Source organism: Equus caballus, chromosome 29 (genome assembly GCF_041296265.1).
Source record: "Equus caballus isolate H_3958 breed thoroughbred chromosome 29, TB-T2T, whole genome shotgun sequence".
NCBI classification, from domain to species: domain Eukaryota; kingdom Metazoa; phylum Chordata; class Mammalia; order Perissodactyla; family Equidae; genus Equus; species Equus caballus.
This window is the reverse complement of record NC_091712.1, coordinates 29,133,400-29,154,059: the sequence shown is the minus strand read 5'-3', so window position 1 is coordinate 29,154,059 and position 20,660 is coordinate 29,133,400. Positions and strand designations below refer to the sequence as shown.

At 40.8% G+C, this 20,660-nt stretch overlaps 1 protein-coding gene across 2 annotated transcripts in view; it reads left to right on the top strand.

The window, feature by feature from the left end:
* The first annotated feature begins 4,620 nt into the window (after positions 1 to 4,620).
* TMEM236 (transmembrane protein 236) overlaps positions 4,621 to 20,660 on the top strand; it is a 37,920-nt gene continuing 21,880 nt past the window's right edge. The window contains exons 1-3 of one of the 2 annotated variants that reach the window (XM_001498147.5): positions 4,621 to 4,995; positions 16,662 to 16,734; positions 20,380 to 20,521. In XM_001498147.5, coding sequence (XP_001498197.1) covers positions 4,739 to 4,995; positions 16,662 to 16,734; positions 20,380 to 20,521 — 472 coding nt within the window. In that variant the 5' untranslated portion in view covers positions 4,621 to 4,738. Of the gene's footprint in view, positions 4,996 to 15,130; positions 15,331 to 16,661; positions 16,735 to 20,379; positions 20,522 to 20,660 lie in introns of those variants that run through there. The other variant, XM_070255243.1, reaches the window with a different exon arrangement.

Here is a 20,660-nt window from a genome sequence, read left to right as displayed (position 1 = left end):
TTAGATCCTCTAAGGAGCCAGGGCTGTGGAGGAAGGGGACCCGGTGGCTGTAATGGCGACTGAGCAAGGAAATCGAAGCTCGTGGGCTGAGTGAACCGATTATTTTGGGAAAGGTAGTACACGATTTCGCCTTCTGAAAGGTCGGTGTGAGGGAACACATAACCTTGGAATGAAAGACGAGTTAGCCATTATCAAAGCCTCGTGCATTTCCCCTGCTGCCCACCACTTCTCTTATGCCTCCTCCGCTCCCTCATTTCTTCCACAAATATGTGTGAAGGGCCTATTATGTGCTGGGCACTGTGCTGAGAAAGGATGAGACAAAGATGAAGGCAGGTGTTCTCTGCCTTCAAGGAGCGTAGGTTTTGTAGGGGACCCAGTGTGCAAACCACGTAGGGACAGAAGTGCTGCAGTAAAGGTGTTCAACAGGGGTTTTGACACAAAGGAGAAAATGCCCACTTCTGCTTGGAGAAGGAGAGTAAGGAAGAGTTTCGTGGAGGAGAAAACCCTTAATCTGGGTGCAGAAAGATGAAGGCTGCACTTTTTCCTATCCTCCTGTGAGATCAGGAGAATGTGATGAAATGCAACCCCAAATGCCCAGTCAAGACACAGCTACGCAAGGCTTTCCCCTGTCTCTGCTTGCCTCCTGGCTATTTCACTGCTATTTGGTACTACCCTTAAAGGTGTAAGTGGAATTATTTTGCTTCTGCTGAGAAAAGAGGGAAAACAATTTGGTGGAAGAAAGATTAAAAAAATAGAGCACAAACTTTTTTTTTTTTTTAAAGATTTTATTTTTCCTTTTACTCCCCAAAGCCCCCCTGTACATAGTTGTGGATTTTTAGTTGTGGGTCCCTCTAGTTGTGGCATGGGGGATGCCGCCTCAGCATGGCCTAGATGAGTGGCGCCATGTCCACACCCAGGATTCAAACTGGCAAAACCCTGGGCCATCGAAGCAGAGAGCACGAACTTAACCACTCGGCCACGGGGCCGGCCCCCAGACAAACTTTTTTTTTTAATTTTTTCCTTTTTCTCCCCAAAGCCCCCCGGTACATAGTTGTGTATTCTTCACTGTGGGTTCTTCCAGCTGTGGCATGTGGGACGCCGCCTCAGCGTGGCTTGATGAGCAGTGCCATGTCCGCGCCCAGGATTCAAACCAACGAAACACTGGGCCGCCTGCAGCGGAGCGCGCGAACCCAACCACTCGGCCACGGGGCCAGCCCCCCAGACAAACTTTTTATTAAGCTAGAATTGCTTTGTTTAGTTGACTTTTGTTAGTCTAAAATTACTTTCTAATTTTTTTTTTTTTGAGGAAGATTAGCCCTGAGCTAACATCTGTGCTCATCTTCCTTTAGTTTCTATGTGGGACGCCTGCCACAGCATGGCTTGACAAGCAGTGCATAGGTCCGCACCCGGGATCCAAACCGGAGAACCCTGGGCTGCCGAAGCGGAACATGCAAACTTAGCCGCTGCACCAACAGGCTGGCCCCAATTATTTTCTAACTTATATGCTTGTGAACTATTACAGGCTTACAATATGCTTGTAAATACTAATCAACAAAAAATGAAAATCCCCTCCCTTGCACCTCACCCATTCCCCAGGAACAGTGCTGTTAATAGTTTGATGAGTATATTTCTGGATTTGTAATTTGCATTTAAATCTACACCTGCAATATTTTAAATCGAAAATGAAACTGTGCCATCCATATTGTTGTACGCAGCATCTGCAACTGGCTTCTCTCTCCCACCCCCTCCTCAACTCACTACGTCATGAACATTGTTAGAACTGTTCTTCAAAGAAAATGTCATTATGCGATACAGAGAAGATTGCTGTAGCAATATACAGATACTGCTTTGAGTCAATAGAAAAATGAATACAGGCCAAAAGGAACCTCCTCCGAGAAGTCTTCTCTGATCAACTCTCCTGTGAGTCTTTTCAATACTCTCCTTGAAATCATCCAGAGGTTTTACATATTGCTTCTGTATAATATTTGGCCCCCGCTCATAAACATATTCCTTGGTCTTATACTCAAACCCTTTTGGTTGCAAAGAACAAAGACCCCGTTTTGTAAGAGTACACGTGAACTGAAAAGTTCGACACCCGAGGGACTGGTCTTTCTTGGTGTGCTTGCATCTCCCTTTGGTCTGTTCCAGTCTTCTCACTCTCTGGGTTGGCCTCCTCACTCTACTGACACTTCTGTTCCTCCACCATTTGGCTTCCATTCATTCATTCATTTATCCAGCAAATCTGGGTGTTAACAACATGCCAGGGGTGGTTCTAGCACATACAGTTTGGGTTGCTCTCATCTTGACTCAAAATCATAGCCTCTTTTAACTGCACTTATCAAATTCTCCCCATGTTTCTTAGTTCAAGTTCCTAACGGTGAGAAAGTGATTGCCTCAGGTTATGCCAAGCCATACCTAGGTGGCTGGACATTCCGTGGCCCAGCGCCTTTTCTTCCAGACAGATGTGGCTGGAGAAGGGGGCTGGGGGACTGTGGGCAGAATGGCCCTTCACAGCCCTAACCTGTCCACCTCCCTCCAGGAACATTCTTGGGTCTCACCTGTGCGTTTGTGTCATCTCCCCAACCAGGGTGGAAGTCAGTAAGAACTGTGTCCCTACTATGATCTGCACATCGTAGGTGTTCAGTGAACAATGTTGACACCATTCATCTTTCCTTCACAAGGAGCTGGGCTTGCTGTGGGCAGAGGGCGAGAATCACAACCTCCCTCCTGCTCAGAGAAAGCACAGCTAGTTATCACACATTCCAGAACCGCAGGGCACATCACGTGAATGACAGTGCTCTCAGTGTTGTCTTTGCAGGTAAAGGTGAAGAGAGATTCGGAACCAGAGGAAAACTATAGGTGAGAAATATGAAGCGAGTGTCAGTTTTAAATTCCCATATGTAGAAATAAAAATCGAGCATTTAACAGGGAATTATTGACCTGGGCAAGAGACGCTTTCCTGGGAGCCAGACTATTTTTATTCAACAACTGTCTTTAAATGCTCAGGTCACAATTCCTATTAATACACAAAATTCGTAGAAGAAATGATAATACAACATAGTGCTGATGACTCCAGACAGAGGGTTAGGAGGTAAGAATATAATTTGTATCTTTTAAATAGAAATTTTTGTCAGGGAAAATTGACAAAAATTGACTAGTTATCCCGCGGTGGGAGGACAGGAGGCGTGAATCCTCAGAGCCACAGCGAGAATCCTGGGTGCGTCTGAGAGCCAGGCAGCCACAGGGCCCCTTCTGCAAAGGGCTTTGGGAGAGAGGAGCCTAGAGAGAGATGGGCTTGCATCTGTCTGCAGCGGGCACGGGGGCAGCCGTCTAAAGAAGCAAGCGTGTCGCAGGGATGAGACTCAGTGTCTGTTGATCAGTGCTCTCCTCATCACTCCTGCTCCCCTTGTTGTAGCCAAGGCTCTCACCTCCTGCTCAGGCTCCTCTGTGGCTCCCAGCTGGCCTCCCTGCCTCCAGGTTAACGCTACTGTTCTTCCTCCACGGCAGCACTCACTCTTCTTTCAAATAGCCAAGTGACTCCTCTGTTCAAAAAATGTTGCTTTCTCATTGCCCGCCCCCACTCCTTCACAGGGCATTTATGTTCCGACTCCAGTTGATTTTTCCAACATCACCTTCCCCTCTTTCCTGCCGTGCCACACCAGGGTCTCCTAAACCATTCCAGCTTCCTTGTTGCTCTTTTCTGCCTTAGATGTCACTGACACCCCAACCTCGCATCTGTCCTCATCGTCCTTTCCCTCCCCATCCCCCAACCCAAAGAGGAAGCTCTCTCTGTTACCATAGCACTTAGGTTATGCTTCTGACCTCAGTTATTGTGGTGGTTGTTGTTCATAGTTTTGTTTCCTCCGTTCACTGTGAGCATTTTCAGGCAGGAACCTTCTGTCGCTCATTCATCTTCACACCCCATCACCTAGCAAAGTGCTCATCGCAGGTGTTTAAAAAGTGGTTTTCAAAGAAGGATATCCATGGAGACAATTGTCTTTTAAATATTTGATATGCTTTTCGACTAGATATAGATAGCTCCTAAGTGTTAATCTTGATAACAGGTTTCTAATATCACCGTGTTAGTCTCCTGAACAGTAAAATAAAAATAACATTAATCTGTGTTACATAGCAATCAATGTGCAAGAACAAATAAATATTTCAAGTACCAGGAAGAAGTCTGGTTAGGAAGTTGGCAAAGTGAATCCAAACCCCTTTTCAAGCACTTTGAAGAAAAATGAGAGGTAGTTCTCTAAGATGAAGACTCAGGGTTTGGATCTCTCTCTTCTTCTGAATTTGCTTAGAAGTAAAAAGAGGGGAGTGGATTACATCTAGTCCTCCTCTTTCAACTATAAAACTTTGTTATGCTAACGGTTCTGTTTAACAAGTGTTAAATATTACATAAATTTTTTTTTTGTGCTCAACTTAGCAATAAAAGCTACATTAAAAGACCTGCTTTTACCAGTGCTCCAAAGTGTATCCCGAAGTTCGTTTGATTTTAATTACGGATGTGCAAACACATTAAGTGATCACTTCCACAACTGCTCTGTCTCTTTAAGAGGCCTCGGTTGTTAAGTTGGAAGATCACTGAACCATAGGAGGGTCAATAAAAGAATAAAAAGTCACTGCTTAGTGATTCGAGTACAAGGAACTTGATCCTAGGTCAGTATCTGGATCCATACGCTGCTCGCCATCCGAGGGGGAGCGTTTGATCCTCAGCAGCTCGTCCTTCCTCGGGATGGCTTCTGGAAAACTAGTCAAGCTCCTGGTGTTTGAGCTCCTTGAGTTTGCTGCTTTCTCCGTTCCCACGCTCGTGGTTATGGAACAGTTTGCCACTGCCTATCAAAGGACCTCGAACATAGCTTGGAGAACTCATTATTGGCTGATCGTTTCCTGTTCGATTGCCTACGTGGCTTTAGTCACTCTATTGGTTTGGATTCCTGTCAAAGTTCTCCTATACAAGAAGCATCATCTTTACCAAAAAATTAAAGGGTGGTAAGTAAAAGAATTCTTTAGCAGGGAATCCCTGTGATGCTTTCAGGGATACTTTCTCATGTACTATGTGGAAGGATATTAGAACAGTGCAAATGTACGTAACGCGAGATTATTGAGAAGTAATCAACACCATTTCTATAGATGTATTGATATCATGGTATCTTCTATATTTTTATGGCGTCATTTTTACTACTGATTATAACAAATTACATGTGTTCATTAGGTTGGAGTTAGCATGAGTCTGTCATACCCTGAGTAGCAAATGTTGGACCGAATTCCTCCATGCACAAAACTGCCTAAGGTTATCACAGGTAATTGACAGAATTGTAATTGCAAGATTATAGTATAGAATTTTACTTTTGTGCAAAACTGAAAATGCTGTTCTTCAATGTTTGCACTGTATTGTTTCTCAGGTCTAGTGTATCCTTTGACCATCACCCAACCGAGATTTTTAAGCAACTGATTCCTTTATTTAGATTTTAAAAAATAATACTTTACTGTGTTGGTAAAAACATAGTAAAACTTTACTATGTGGGTTACTATGTTGGTTCTGTTACCCTGATATGGTGTGGAAATACTTCAATAATAACACAGAAATATTTTAAATAAGATTTAATGTTGATTTGGCTAACAGTTTACCTAGTGACTGTGTTGATCCATGTAAAGGCACTGAGAACGAATAATCCCAGATGCTAATTTATTTTGGTCTGATTCTTACGCATCTGGGATTTCTTTGTTTTCTTTGATACGTTAAATTTTCTTTTACACTGGGCTTTCATTTTAAAGTCGAACAACCTAGAGCACATTCGAAAAGGAAGGAGCTGGGAATTTTAACACAAGCAAGGACAGAAATGTAAAAAAATAGATGTAATAGCTAGCTAAAATAGCTAGAAATACTGTTGGGAGGGTGCAGAAGGGGAGAGCTGAAGTGTGGCGTTCAGGAAGCACTCTGTAGGTACTGGTACGGGATGTGGCCCCGTGAACCTTACCAGGGAACTGTTAGTTTCCCACAGTCAGAGCTCTTGAGGGGTTTTGGGAAATAACCCATTTGGTTGGCACTACGTTTATCAGTGAGGTTTTGGGGTTTTCTAAACCTTGACCCAAAGCCTCAGGATCACCAAAGGGGTGGTTTTGGAGCTGAGCTGGGCGCTCCACCCCTCATACTGCCTGGGCGTTGCTTTGACTGTCCAAGACTCCTGACCGGGTTGGGACGTTTTGAGGGAACGGTGAGAGGTCCAAATGACCACAGGCATAAACCGATGGGAAGCTGGCCCATGCCAACCCAGGAAGGCACTCTTTGATTTGTTTTAATGTTGGCTCAAATCCCTAGGACCCTAGGTTCTGAATATCATTCAGGCAGCAAACCTTTGCATGCCACTTATTATTATTATTAATATTTATTGTTATTAAGCTATAATTGCTTCTTTGCTGATCACTTATTCTGTGCTCTGAGATTTATGTATGAATTTCATTTCATTCTATACCATCTTGTGAAGTAGGTATTTTCATGAATTTATCATTAGTTCTAAGAGGAAACTGATGATTACAGGGGCTAAGCAACTTTCCCAGTCAGTTAACTAATGAAAGTCTGGAAGGGCCAGACTTTGGACCTGTGTCCATCTGACTCCATAATTGGTACTTTCCACCACTACCCTAAACTGCCTCTTTGAAGAATGAGGTCCCCATCTCCTGGGGTAATCAAGAATAAGGAAGAGAGCAGTCTTTCATTTCTACTCCCCAGGGCACATGTTTCCTTTTGTACATCTGGTCCAGGTACTTCCCTTGTCCTAAGGTATCTTGGGCTGTCACACCAATATATCTTTTAGGCATTTCTTTTGGGAAATACCCTTTGGGTCTTTCATTTCTGTTTGGGGTGTGCCTGGCCACAGTGTTCTAAATGGTTTTAGATATAGGACAGGTTATCAGTAATTTCAGTGAAACTAAAACTATTTCTTCATGGCCTCATTCATGAGCACTATCATATCGTTATCTTACTGGTATAGAAGAGGAGAAATCATTACTGAGCACTATTCTGAGAACTTTACACATTCTGTACCATTAAATTTAAACTTTACAACAATCCAGTGAGGTGGGTGCTAATGTTCTCGTTTTATAGATGAAGAAATGGAAACTGAAAGACACGATTCACTTTGTCAATCTTACGAGCTGTGATAAAGCTTGTAAAAAAAAAAAAACTGGTGGAGCTGGAATTTGTGAGGCCAGATTTGTCTGATTCTGTGCTATTTCCTCTCTCTTGTGCGACTTTTCTTTTATTCTTTCTGACTTTGAATGCCAAGTGTTTCAAGAAAAATGCAACTCTTTTAGTGTCAGATATATAGTTGATGAGTTTATTTGAGAACCTCCCTGTAGGTCCACAATGGCGTCATGAGTCCTATGGGGCTGGTCTCCAGGAGAAAGTGAGTCACCCAGGTAGTAAAGCGTGTGCCCTGGCAACACAGTTGAGAGCTACAGACCTGAGTTCACGTCCCAGCTTCGACACTGACTGTGAGACCTTGTGTGAGTTCTTTAAATTGCTTGAATTTTAGTTTTCTCCTAAGCAAAACAGGGACGACCTAGTTTCTTCACTGGAGTGTTGTCTTGAGAACCCACTTGAGATTATGTGCGTTAAGTTCCCAGCATAGTGCCTGGCACATAGTGAGGCCTAGATGAGTTACGACCTCCGGCTGAATTTAGTATTTCCATTTAAAACATGATCTTGTTTAATTCTCAGAATGACTCTCAGAACTAGTGGAAGAGATGATAAAACTGAAGAAAATTAGATGCTGTAAGTGATACTCTTTGAGTTTGAAGAATCTCATTTGTCTCTTATTCTTTGAGAAGAATGGAGGCCAACAGAGTGATGTCATGAATGTCTTCCGTTTTGCATACACACAGTGCTTTTGTTTCATTTTCTCACTTGGCCTGCACACCAGTGTCGTGGAGTTGACCATGTGGCTATAATTCCCATCTTATAAGGGAGGAGACCATGTCAGGGAGCTTAAGACATACACATTAAATCAACAGTGAAGTCTGAACTTTAATCCAGTGCTCTTTCCTTCACTGTTGTTAAACACTTCCTCTTTCCTTTAGAATGATCGTTCCTTTTTAGGAATGTCGGTCATAATTCATAATAGACTGGGGAGGTGGCTTGAGGAATGAAGAAAAGCTATTTATATACACACCAAATTGTATATCCCAGTAAATAAGAGAAATCCTTTCCTGGGATATCAGTGAATGTGTGAAATCCTTGAGCGACAAGGCTGGCCTGAAACCGGAGCAGATCTCCATGGAGAGGGGACCCTGGGGCAGGGTAATTCTGGAGGACTTGTGGGGGTTCCCAGACTGCCATGGACCCAGGCATGTTCCAGGAATTCTCTCAGGTCCTTCAGAGGACAATCACTTTAGACCATGACATGTCAGGAATCCTGGGCAGTGGCACGTTTGAAGGACGCCAGTATTTTGCACTACATCATCCCTTGCTTAAATCCTTGACATAGTCAACAAGACTTTGCTGTTGATTAGTTTAAGGGAGTGGTTAGTGATAGCGATTGTAGTCATAGTTGTAGGAAAATAAGAGCACATGTTTTTTGAACAGTTACTACCCACCCAAGCATAGTTGTACACACATTGCTGGTGTTAGTTTAGTTAATTCTCTAACCTTTAAATATCAGAACACCTATAGTGCCTATTTGACGAGTGAGGAAATTGAGGCATAGAGGTTAAAGGTCCACACAGCCAGTGAGCAGTGGAGCCAACACAGACCCCAAGGTATGTGTCTCCAGATCCTGGTTTCTTGCACACCTCACTGTGCCCCAGCAGCACACATGACCAGTAACATCTGGGCACCACTGTGCAGATTGGCTAACCAAGAGGAAAGAGAGCTCGCTCTTTTCTGAGCCTCTGAGAAGGTCATTGGCAAGTTACCATGAACTAAACACTGATGCCTAACAGTTACTTGTATCCAGAACACTCCTGCTTCTCTCAGTGGGTCTGTCATCTTCTTAAACACTCAGTAGCAATAATTTTGTCATCCTTCACTGCAGGCTTTCTCTTCTGTACCCCTCCATGCCAGTAAATCAGCAAGAGTGTACTTCCTTTTGCTTTTCTTTCCCATCATATGCCATAAGTCACCAGATTCCATTAATTCTTCCTTTGTCATCTTTTTTTGCATCAGCTCCTTGTTCTCCATGACTGTTTTCCTCACTCATTTCCAGGGCCACCATACACTTGAGTTTCTGGCATGATTCCCCAAATTTTCATATATTCAAATCCAGCATCAGACCATTTGTCCTGGTTGTTTGTGTTCAAGGAAACATGAAGAGCATTTTATTAACTAACACTTGGGGCTCTGAACACCTTCACCAACTGGTGTCTTGCCCTTTGCTTCTTCTGTCCCCCTCATTCCCTCCCAGTCCTCATTGACAGAGTAATAAGCTTATTGAAAAAAGTTTTCTGCATGCCATTTCCATCTCCTAAAAATCTACTCCTCCCTTTACTTGTAGGATTCAGTGGTGACGGTACCACAGAATCCTAAAGCTGGACGGCACCTTAGAGGTCATCTACTACACTATTTCTCACAATATGGATAGATAGTCTGCCTCTGATGTTAAGGGAAATTCACTGCTTTTTGTTTCGTTAATTATTCGTCTTCCTTATTTCCTTATATCGAAATAAAAGCTGCCACTGTTTAACTTCTTGCCCATCTTCTTTGTAGACTCACCTCCCCGGTCCTCCCTTATATGCCAGTGAATTTGGCCATGGCCAGGAGCTCTACCCAATGCCTCCAATTTCCTCTTTTTATTGCTTTTCAAGCATTCTCTTTGTTCTCATAATATAAAATGTCACTAGTGTGATGACATCTCCCAAAATTGTGTCTCCAAGCGAGACTTCTCTGAGATCACTGTATCTACATGAAAGCTTTTCATATGTTTGAAGAGAGCCATGTCACTCTGTCATCTCACCCACGTCCCATCCCAGTCTGCTAAGTTTTCTCTTCTCCAGTGTCCAGGTTTCATCAGTCGTTCTTGTCCTGTGCTTTGCGTACCTTTTACTCTTTTGGACTTCTCCTTGAGATGCTGCCTGGCCCATTAATGTCTAGATGTGATCTCATTGGTACCCTGATTTCCCAGTGATGCAGCTATTGACTTCAGCTATTGATGTGATGCTATTGTCTTCAATTGCAACTTATGTCACTTGTTTCACAACTGAGGGTGCAATTGAGTAAAACTCCTGGAAAAACTTGCTTTCAGTGCAGGGCTTCCTCATCTTGCGCTTAGGCAACTCCTGTGAGCTTGTAAGTGCCTAAAAGTCAGACTGTGTCTTATGTGCCTTTCTAGCCTCAGAACAGAGTATAGTACACACATTTAACAACAGTTTAGATGAATGGGTGGATGGAGGAATACTTGAACAATTTTTTTAAACCTGAATTCAGTAATTTTCTCTTATCCCTATTAAATATCATTATATTGGTTTTAGTCATATTTCTAATCAGTTGTAATCTTCTGAATCCTGATTGTGTCATTCAAAGTGCTAGCTGTCCCACTTGATTTTGTGTCATCTGCAAATAAGGTAAGCATATCTTTCCTGTCTCCCCTGGAGGTACTAGTAAATGTGTTAGATGGTGCAGTTTTACTAGAAATCCTCCAGATTAACAGCGCTCCACTAGTTCACTCTCAGAGTTTGTTAGAATAGCTATGACTTTACCTATTTGAATTCCCTTCCAGTTCCCATTTCTCATTCACTTGGTCACTCTTTTAATAAACATTTATTGAGTAGCTGTTGACTGTGTGGCAGACCTATCCACATGTGGACATCAGTTATACTAGTTACCACATCTTAGGACTCATTAAAGACCGTCCACTCTATGACTGCTATTTACTTTTCCAAATTTCCTCCATACACAGATGCTTCATTCTAACCAGCGTTATTCACAGGCTACTGTAGGAGAATATCTGCCTACATTAGGCTTTGTCTCCTTTGCCAGGGAGCTGTGGAGACTGCACAGTTATACATGAAAAAATTAGAAAGTAATATAAAACAGTATACACTAAATCAGTAAATAGTATGTGACCCACCACAAGTCCTTTGTCAGCCCAGAGAAGAGAGTCATCAAAACTTAGTACTGACAGTAGGGAAGGTGCCCTTTTTGATTCATCTTTGCTACCCCCCATCTCACCCCATCAGCCCACCACAAAGGCCTGTACTCAGCAGTTGTTCAATACATGGGGTTTGTGGACTCAGGTCTATCAGGAGAGTCCTGTGCTTGGAGTAGTCAGAGAAAGTCTCCCAAGGAAAGATGGAGTTAAGCCAAGTGTGGAAGGATGAGCGTGGGAAGACATTCCAGAGGGGGTGATGAGTACGAGCAATGAGCTGAGGTTAGGAATAAGCACGGCTTCTTCAAGGAGCAGGAGCAGACCAACTTCCTGAGAAAGGAGAGAGTAGAGAGAAATCGGGCGGGCAGTATTGCAGAATGGATAGGATCTTGAGTTTTGGAGTCAGAAAGACCTGGATTAAAACTCACCTTTCTCCTTCTAGCTGTGGGATCTTGGGCAAATTAATTAAACCTTCATTGTGAGTTTCTTCATCTGTAAAATAGGGATGATACCCACCTCAGAGGGTCGTTGTGCGGTTTGCGTAACATCTGTGAAATGCCTTCCTACAGTGCTTAGCGTGTGGTGGGAGCTCACGAGGGTTAGCGTAGAGTAGGAGTGTTATTGTAACATGTTGGAGAGTTAAGGCCAGGTTATGGGGAGCCTTGAAAGACTGGCAGGTTCTTCAAATTTCCTCTCTTTATAGGGCGCCAGTCGTGTTGGATCAGGGCCCACCCTAATGACCTCAATTTAGCTTATTACCTCTGGAAAGACCTTATTTCCAAATACAGCCACATTTGAGGTACTGGAGGTTGGGACTTCAACATGTCTCTTGGGAGATGTAATTCAACTCTAACAGTCTGCCCTCTGGCCCTCAAAATTCACATTCTTCCTACGTGAAAAATAGAGTCACTGCATCCCAACAGCTCCAAAAGTTTCAATCATTCCAGCATCAACTCTAAGCTCAAAATATCATCTAAACATCGTTAACTCAAAGTCCCCAAACTCATCACTAAACCATCCAATTCAGTTATGGGTGAGAGTTGGGGTACAATTCATTTTGAAGCAAAATTTCTCTCTATCTGTAAACCTGTGAAACCAGGCAACAAGTTATTTGCTTCCAACATAGAATGGTGGGGCTGTCACGGGATAGACACTCCCATTCCAAAAGGGAGAAATTGGAAGGATGAAAGGTCATGAGTTCCAAGAAAGTCTGAAACCCATCAGGGCAAATTTCATTAAATTTTAAGGCTTCAGAATAATCCTCTGTGTCTGGATACTCTGTCCTCTGGGCTCAGCAGAATGAGAGCTCCACCCTCTTGGCGATTGGCAGCAGCCTTGCCCTCTGGATCTGAAGAGGAAACCTCTGGGCCTGCGGTAGCAGTGGCAGCCTCCCTGGCCTCTGTAGCACTGTCAAAGTCATTCTTCCCTTTTCTAGAAGGATAATACGTATTTGCAGCAAAGAGTTCTATCAGCCTGTTTCCTGCCTATTGTATCCCAGAAGTCTGGCAGCCTTCCCTCATTTTGTCCCATCTCTGTTCCCCTTCACTGCAAGCTGTCAGTGTTTCTGCTGAGATGGTTGATTGGATTCGCAAGCCACACCCTTAGGGTTCTTTCTAGAACATGCTCTCTCATTTTTTTGCAATGGAGATTGGCTGAGAATTTTCCAAATCTTCAAGTTCTGGCTCCTTCTTGCTTAACAGTCCCTTCTTCAATTTGTCTCTCTCCTCTTACATTTTAATTTAATCAGCAAGGAGAAATGAGGCAGTGCTTTCAATACTTTCCTTAGAAATCTCCTCAGCTAAATATCTGAGTTCATCACTTACAAGTTCTCCTTTCTACCCAGCAGGACACGATTCAAACAAGTTCTCTGCCACTTTATAGAAAGGATCACCTTTCCTCCAGTTTCGTTTATGTCTGAAACCTCATCAGAAGCACCTTTCCCATTCATATTTCTAGCAACATTCTGTTCACGACAATATATGTATTCTCTAGGGTGAGAGAGGCTTTCTCTTCTGCTCTTCCTTTTCTTTCTGAGCTCTCACCAGAAACTCCTTTAATGTCCATATTTCCACTGACAATCTAGGCAATCTAACCTTTTCCATCGTGTGTCTTCAGACTCTATCCATTACCCAATTCCAAAACCACTTCCACATTTTTAGGTATTTGTTACAACAGTACCCCCACTTCCCTGTTGCAAATTCTGTATTAGTTTCCTAGAACTGTTATAATAAAGTCCTTCTAACTGAGTGGCTTAAGCAACAGAAATTTATTGTCTCATAATTCTGGAGGCTAGAAGTCCAAGGGCAAGGTCATGGTGGAGTTGGTTCCTTCTGAGGGCTGTGAGGGAGAATCTGTTCCAGGTCTCCTTGCTAGCTTTTGGCAGTTTGCTGGCGCTCTTTGGCATTCCTTGTCTTGTAGATGCATTACCTTGACCTCTGCCTTCATCTTCACATGGCATCTTCCTGTGTCTTTCACATAATCTTCCTTCTATACAAATCTGCCTCAAATTACCCCTTTCTGTGAGGACACCAGTCTTATTGGATCATAGTCCACCCTAATGACCTCATTTTAACTTATTACCTCAGTAAAGACCATATTTCTAAATAAGGTTACTTTCTCAGGCACCGGGGGTTGGGATTCCAACATATCTTTTTGGGGGGACACAATTCAACCCACGACACTCATTAATTACAAGCATATGTTAGCAATAAGTCAAAATTTTCAAATGCAGGTTATCATTTCTGGTTAAATAAAATGCAGGCTTAGATTAGTGTTCATTTATTAACTATTCTATCCCTTCATTTAGTATTTATTGAATTCCTACTGTGTGCCAGACATTCTCTAGTGTTATGGGGTTCTTGAACTTGAATGGATGAGAAACAAGTTACATCTCTATTTTCACTAATCTCTAACTGAGCTAACACTTCTTTCCATTATGAATGTTGGTAACAAACCACACTAGTATAAGCAGTACCGGTAAATTTATTACATAGATTTTTCATATTGCATGTCACAGATCTTTTTATGTCACATTGTAATTGTTGCAGATACTTCAGAATATGGTTTATAATCTTCAATACTTTGAAATTATGAATGATTACAGTTTCCACTAGATCTTGAATACTCTAAAGGAAATAAGAAGGCAATGTATTCTTAGATAGGCATATATATTTCTATATCACAATTTTAAAAGAATTAGCTGTATTTCAACATAATTGCTTTGGTTTTTTTGAGTCTAAGTATTTTATGCATTTAAAAATTCTATTCTGAGAAGTGTCTATAGGATTTACCAGATCCCCAGAATGTTTATTGCACAAAAAAGGGTCAGAAACATTGTTCTGAATGCTGGAGATTAAGTAGGGAACAACTCCAATAAGGTCCCTGCTTCCATGGAACTTACCTTGGGGATGGGCAAAGAGGGATGTGACAAACAGCAAGTAAAGAAATCAGCAGCAGAATTTCAGGTAGTCATTGGACTGCAAAAAAAAAAAAAAAAAAAAAAGAATATATATGTACATATGTATTTGGATGACAACCGGAGCCAGACATTGAAGATCCAGGAGTAGAGAGCCCCTGGCAAAAGCAATAGCCAGTGTACGACTTAAAGGTGGGGCAAGCTTGGTGTGATCATGAAATAACCAGAAGGCCAGTATGGCTGGAGTTAAGTGGATGTTGGGGGGGAGGAAGGTCATTCCAAGTTAGGACAGTAGGAGAAATGAAAAAAACCACATCATGTAGAGCGCGTAGGCTAGGGTAATAGCTTTCAATTAGTCAACCATTAGAGCGTTTTACAAATCCCTAAAATACACAAATACATGTATTTTGTGGTAAAATACAAATAACACGAAATTGACCATCTTAACTGTTTTGAAGCATCCAGATCCCTGGCATTAAGTACATTCACATCAGTGTGCGTCCAGCACCACCCTCCTTCCACAGAACCCTTTTCATCTTGCAAGACTTAAACTCTGTTCCCATTAAACAATAACCCCCTGTTCCCCATTCCTCCCAGCATTGAGGATTTTTGAGCAGGGTGTGACCAGATGTGTTTTACATTTTAAAAATATGATGGTTTGTTCATGGGAGAAAATGCTGCTAGACAAGAATAGAAACACTAAGAGGAAACCGGTTAGGAACAACCTCAGACAAGAGACGATAGTGGATGAACCATGGTGTTAGCAGAGGAAGGATTCGAAATGTATTTTGGCAGTAAATCAGGCAGGATTGATGATGATTGGAACAGGTATGGAGAAGGATGTGGGTTCTTTTTCAGGGATGTTAAGTCTGAATTGTGTGCTAGATATCCAAGTGGAGATGTCAAATGGACAGCTGGGTGTACAAGTCTAGAGCTCAAGATAGAGGCCATTATATATATATAACATATATATATATACTATATATAATGATATATTTGGAAGTCATGGGCAAGTGGGTGGTATTTAAAGACATGGGATTGGCTGAGATAATCAAGGGAGATACTATACTATAGATGACGAAGAGGTGCAAGGGCACTCTACTGTCATCTTTTCAAGGTCAAGGTGAGAAGAGGATTCTGGACGCTCTAGCCATCTTACAGAGCCAACTGCTGTAGGTACCTGGATCTGGGCTCAGAAAAGGAGGCAGAGCTACCCATTCTAAATCCCAGGATACCTCTGGTTTTAGCAGGTCATAGAGGGTCTGGCTGTGAGAGTAGCTATCCCACCCCCTATGTTATGTCTGTACCTGTACCTAGAACATCTAAGAAGGGGCTGGGATGCAGGGAGGCATGGCAGGACCACGGAGAAATTCTATTTGAGAGACTCCAACACTCTTTGTACTTAGACACAAACTATCCCATAAATGTAATTCATATAATATGTATTCAATTAAGGAAAGAGGAGGTAAATATTTCATTACTGAAAACCTTGGAGTATATTTTGTCTTCCCATTAAATTGATGATGCTGAACATGCATTTTAATTCTCTCTGTCGTAAGGTAGAATATTATATACACATTATATCTCAATAACTATGTGATTAATTGATCATGCAAGGTTTAAGAAGTAGCCCCAAACCAAATTTTAAAAAATTACCTGATTTTTATGTACATATGATTTTTTTCCTTCAAGTCAAAAATATCCAAATGTTTTCACTTTGTCATCCTAAAGTACCTATTAATATATCACTTCTAAATGTATTTTTTGAAAAATTCATTTTATAACATGGGGCATAGTAGAACTTGAGAAAGTCCCTCTGTTCTTCCACTTGGTCCTCAGATCCCGACCTGTTTGGCAGGATTCTGATGAATGAGTCGTGAAAATGTTGACTGTCTTGCACTGTGCCCTGTGATGCTTTTAGTCATCTATGGTTTGTTAACTATTTGGAAATCTCTCCTCCTTTTGTTCCAGAAAAGGACTCTGGGTTTTGCACGTGTTGCCCTTTGCCATACTCGAACATTTGGGAAATGGAAATAGGGAAGCAGTAGCTTCTTAGAAAAACTATAGATGAATGGAAGAGGAACTGCAAAATTAGCAAAATAACAGGAACTGTTGATCTGGTACATTATTGCTTTTGCTTATTTTTTCTCCTTTGCTAGGAGACCTGTTACGATGATGTGTGTAGTACTCACAACGCTTCCCAGCTTCAGCTTTTCTATAGCAGTGACTGAGGTATGGAATTTTAATTTCTTCTGCTGCAAGATTTTGAGATTTTAAAATTTCCTCTGTTATTGGGGTTTGATAGAGCAGTATGCCAAACAAATATCTTAAAGTTTATTTTGTCCGGTCTTCTTCCATGTTGCAGTATATATATTTAAAGTACTAAATCGTTATTCCCTCTGTGATTGTGGAGGAAAGTCCAGCAGCCGATTTTTAAAAAATTGCTTATATGTTTGTATGTGAGAGATGAGAATGTTATTTCAAAATAATAAAAAAGCAAGGAATTTGAATGTAGAGCCACATTTGTTTCTTCTATCCTGATGTTATTCATGAGTGTCCTTAGTTCTAAATGGAATAGAACAATATCCTAGGGAGCAACCACTCCACTTTAAGACCTTTGATAATATATCCTTTGACAAATAATTTGCACATGGTATTTATTTGAAAATAACTTTGAATTTATGTTTCAAGTAACTGTAGCTTCAAAAGGACTCTGGTGGGTGGACATCTGAAGGACAGGAATAATATAGGCAGAACTTTCAGGCTGTAAAAACTTTATTATCCAAGAAGTTCAAAGAAGAATGCCCTACTAATCTTATTAATTTGCAAGATCCTGTGAAAGATGTAATTTTCACTTCTCCCAAGTGCACAACTTGAGTTACTTTGTGATATTTCTTTTCTGTGTTGAGGAGCTATTCACTAAGATCATGTTATATGCTAGTGGATAGGGAGCAGGTACTGGGGATAGAGTGCTCAGGAAATTTAGGGCCTTCAGTAATTATTTATTGACAGTAGACAGAAAAATAAACAGTCATTTAGAACAAGTATGATAAGTGTTGTGAGAGAGGTGAGTGTGAGATAATATAAGATATCACTAGAAATTACCTAATTGTCAGGGGCTGCCTTGGTGGCGTAGTGGTTAAGTTCATGCACTCCACTTTGGCAACCAAGGGTTCGTGGGTTTGGATCCCAGGCACGGACCTACACCCTGCTTATCAAGCCATGCTGTGACAGCATCCAACATACAAAATAGAGGAAGATTGGCATGGGTGTTAGCTCAGGGCCAATCTTCCTCGCCAAAGAAAAAAAAAGAAAGAAACGACGTAATTGTTAGAATACGTCCTAGATGCTACATTAGGACAATATATGAAGACATAGCATAAGCTCAGAAGGCCACACATGTGTGCTTTGTATCAAGCGGCAGTACATGAATATTTTCATCTAGATGTATCATTTTCTCTTCCCTCTCCACAAATACCTTATAAAGTTCTTGGAGGTTCCCAAGAGCCTTAAAAATTCAGTTTACAACCTTTAAGGAAGACTACTCATAAAATGATGGTGTATCTGTAGTTTGATCGCCCTTTTTGGTTCTTTTCCATTATGTCTCACCCTCTGTTGCATATTTTTAAAATTTAATTTAGTTTAATTTTTCTCTGAAGTATAACACAGAAACAGAGAAGTACACAAAACATAAAATATACAATATGAATGGAAGACCACCGAGCAAATCCCTATGTTAACACTTCAGGTCAAAGAATAGAACTTCGCCAGCTCCCTAAAAGCCGTCCTCATACTCTGTGCAATGACTGCCTTTCCTTCCTCCCCAAAGGTAACTTCTCCCTTGTCTTCTAGGACCACAGATTGGTTCATCTGTTTTTGAACCTTTTGTAAAGGGAAATGAAATGATATATAATATGTCTCTACCTGTCTGTCTAGTTTGTGTCTGACTTCTTTTATTCAAAAGTGTGGTTCATTCATGTTTTTTGTGAACAACTGCATTCCCTTCATTTTCATTCTGGTAGGGTATTTCATTTTATGAATATATCACAATTTATTTATCAGCTCTCCCTTTGATGGCCATTTCAGTTGTTTCCAATTTTTACTATTACAAGTAATGCTGCTGAATCCTTGAATATATCTCTTGGGGCACACGTGCAAGCATCTTAGTTGGTTAAATATGCAGGAGTGGAATTGACGGGTCATAACATATTCAGATGTTCACTTTTAATAGAAAATGCCAGTTTTCCAAAGAGAATAGACTCATTTAGACTTCCACTAGCAGAGAATGAACATTCCTGCTGCTCCACATCCTAACCAGTGCTTGCATTGTACGTCTTTTTATTTTAGCCATCTTGGTGTGTATAGTCTTGAATTTCACTGTAGTTTTAAATTACATTTTTCTAATAATTGAGATGGAGCATTTTTTCATCTTGCTCATTTTTTTAAATTGTGTTGCTTTTTTTTGAAAAATTGATTTGGGAAGACATTTATATATTCAAATTTCAAGCCCTTTGTAAATTATATGCATTACAGACATCTTCACTCTGTGATTTAATACTCTGGTTTCTTCTCATGAAGAGAAGTTCTTAATTTAAAAATAGTCCAATTTATCAATTTCTGTCCTTTATGGATAGTTCTTTTGGTAACTTGCTTGAGAAGATGTTATATATTGTGAACCTGACCTCAAAGTCTTGAAGATATTCTCCTATATTATAATTTGCAGCCAATATTGTTTTACCCTTCTCTTTTAGATTCACAGTCCATCTGGAACTAATTTTTGTGTATGTTGTGCAGGAAGGAGTCAAGTTTTATTTATTTTTTTCCCCAAATAACATCCAATGGACTGAGCACCATTTATTAAAAAGTCTGTTTTCCCACATTTCTCTGCAGTGCTGCCCTTGTTATAAATCAGGTGTGTATATGTGTGGTCTCTTTCTGAGTTCTGTTCTATCCTATTGTCTACTTTTCTGTTCCTGTGCTGGCACCACACTATGATAATTCTTGTAGTCTTATAATAGCTTTTTACATGTGGAAGAGTAAATCTTCATATTTTTTTGTTTTTCTTCTGTAATGTCTTGACCTTTACATTTCTATATACATTTTAGAATCAGCTTGTTATTTTCCACAAAAACTTGGAATTCTGATTGAGGTTTAATTGAAAGATATCTTTTTTAAAATCTCATTTTCTTTTTGTTGTTCATATGTAGAAATAACGCATTGAATTTTATCCACATGCAATCATATTGTCTATGAATAATGATATTTTGTTTCTCTTTCTTCTAATACATGTACTGTTTTTTTCTTGCCTTATTACACTGGCTAGGATCTCTAGTACAATGTTGAATAGAAATGGTCATGGTGGCACCTTTGTCTTGTTCCTGATCTCAGAAGGAAATTCTCAATGTATCACCATTTACACGATGCTTTCCATAGATTTCTTTGTAGATACCTTAATTAGATGAAGGAAGTACTCCAAAGCTTAGCTGGCTTTACCCAGGCTCTCCCTTCTTCAAAGATCCTAAACTCCAGTATTTGTCCCCCTACCTCTTTGAGCTGGGACTCTCAGAGGTTCCGCTTAGCAGCGGGGTTGGAAGGAATTCCCCATCCCACCATTCCAGGAGCCTACTGTTATATTTTACATGCATTTACCAAGCTCTATTTCAAATGAAAGCTCTTACATTCGTATGAATCTTTATTACTTCTTTAGAAATAGTTCAAAACCTTGTGGGGATGAACACCTGAGAGACTGAAAACCAAGCTTCTAGTCTTTTAGCAAATGTATTGATAATTAATTTAGTGCCACTTTCAGACTATTAAAAGAATTTTGAACAAGAAACCACAAAAATGTAATGCTTCTGAATGGCTTTCTGAAAACAGGTTCAAAAGAGTATTAATGGTTCCGCTGATGTTTTACCTGATACATTACCTGACCTGGCAGTCTCTCTGGTTGTGACTTCCTTGATCATGGTTGATATTATTGAAAAACTCAGGATATATCCTCTTAGAGGCAAGCAAAAGAGTAAGTATTCTTTTAAATATAAATATTTTTTAAAGTTTGACATATTTTTCACCTTTCTGCCACCATGTTGTCTGTTGATATGTTTAACGATACCTTTTCTTAGAGCTAACATTAGAGATAGAAGGTCACAAATGAAGAT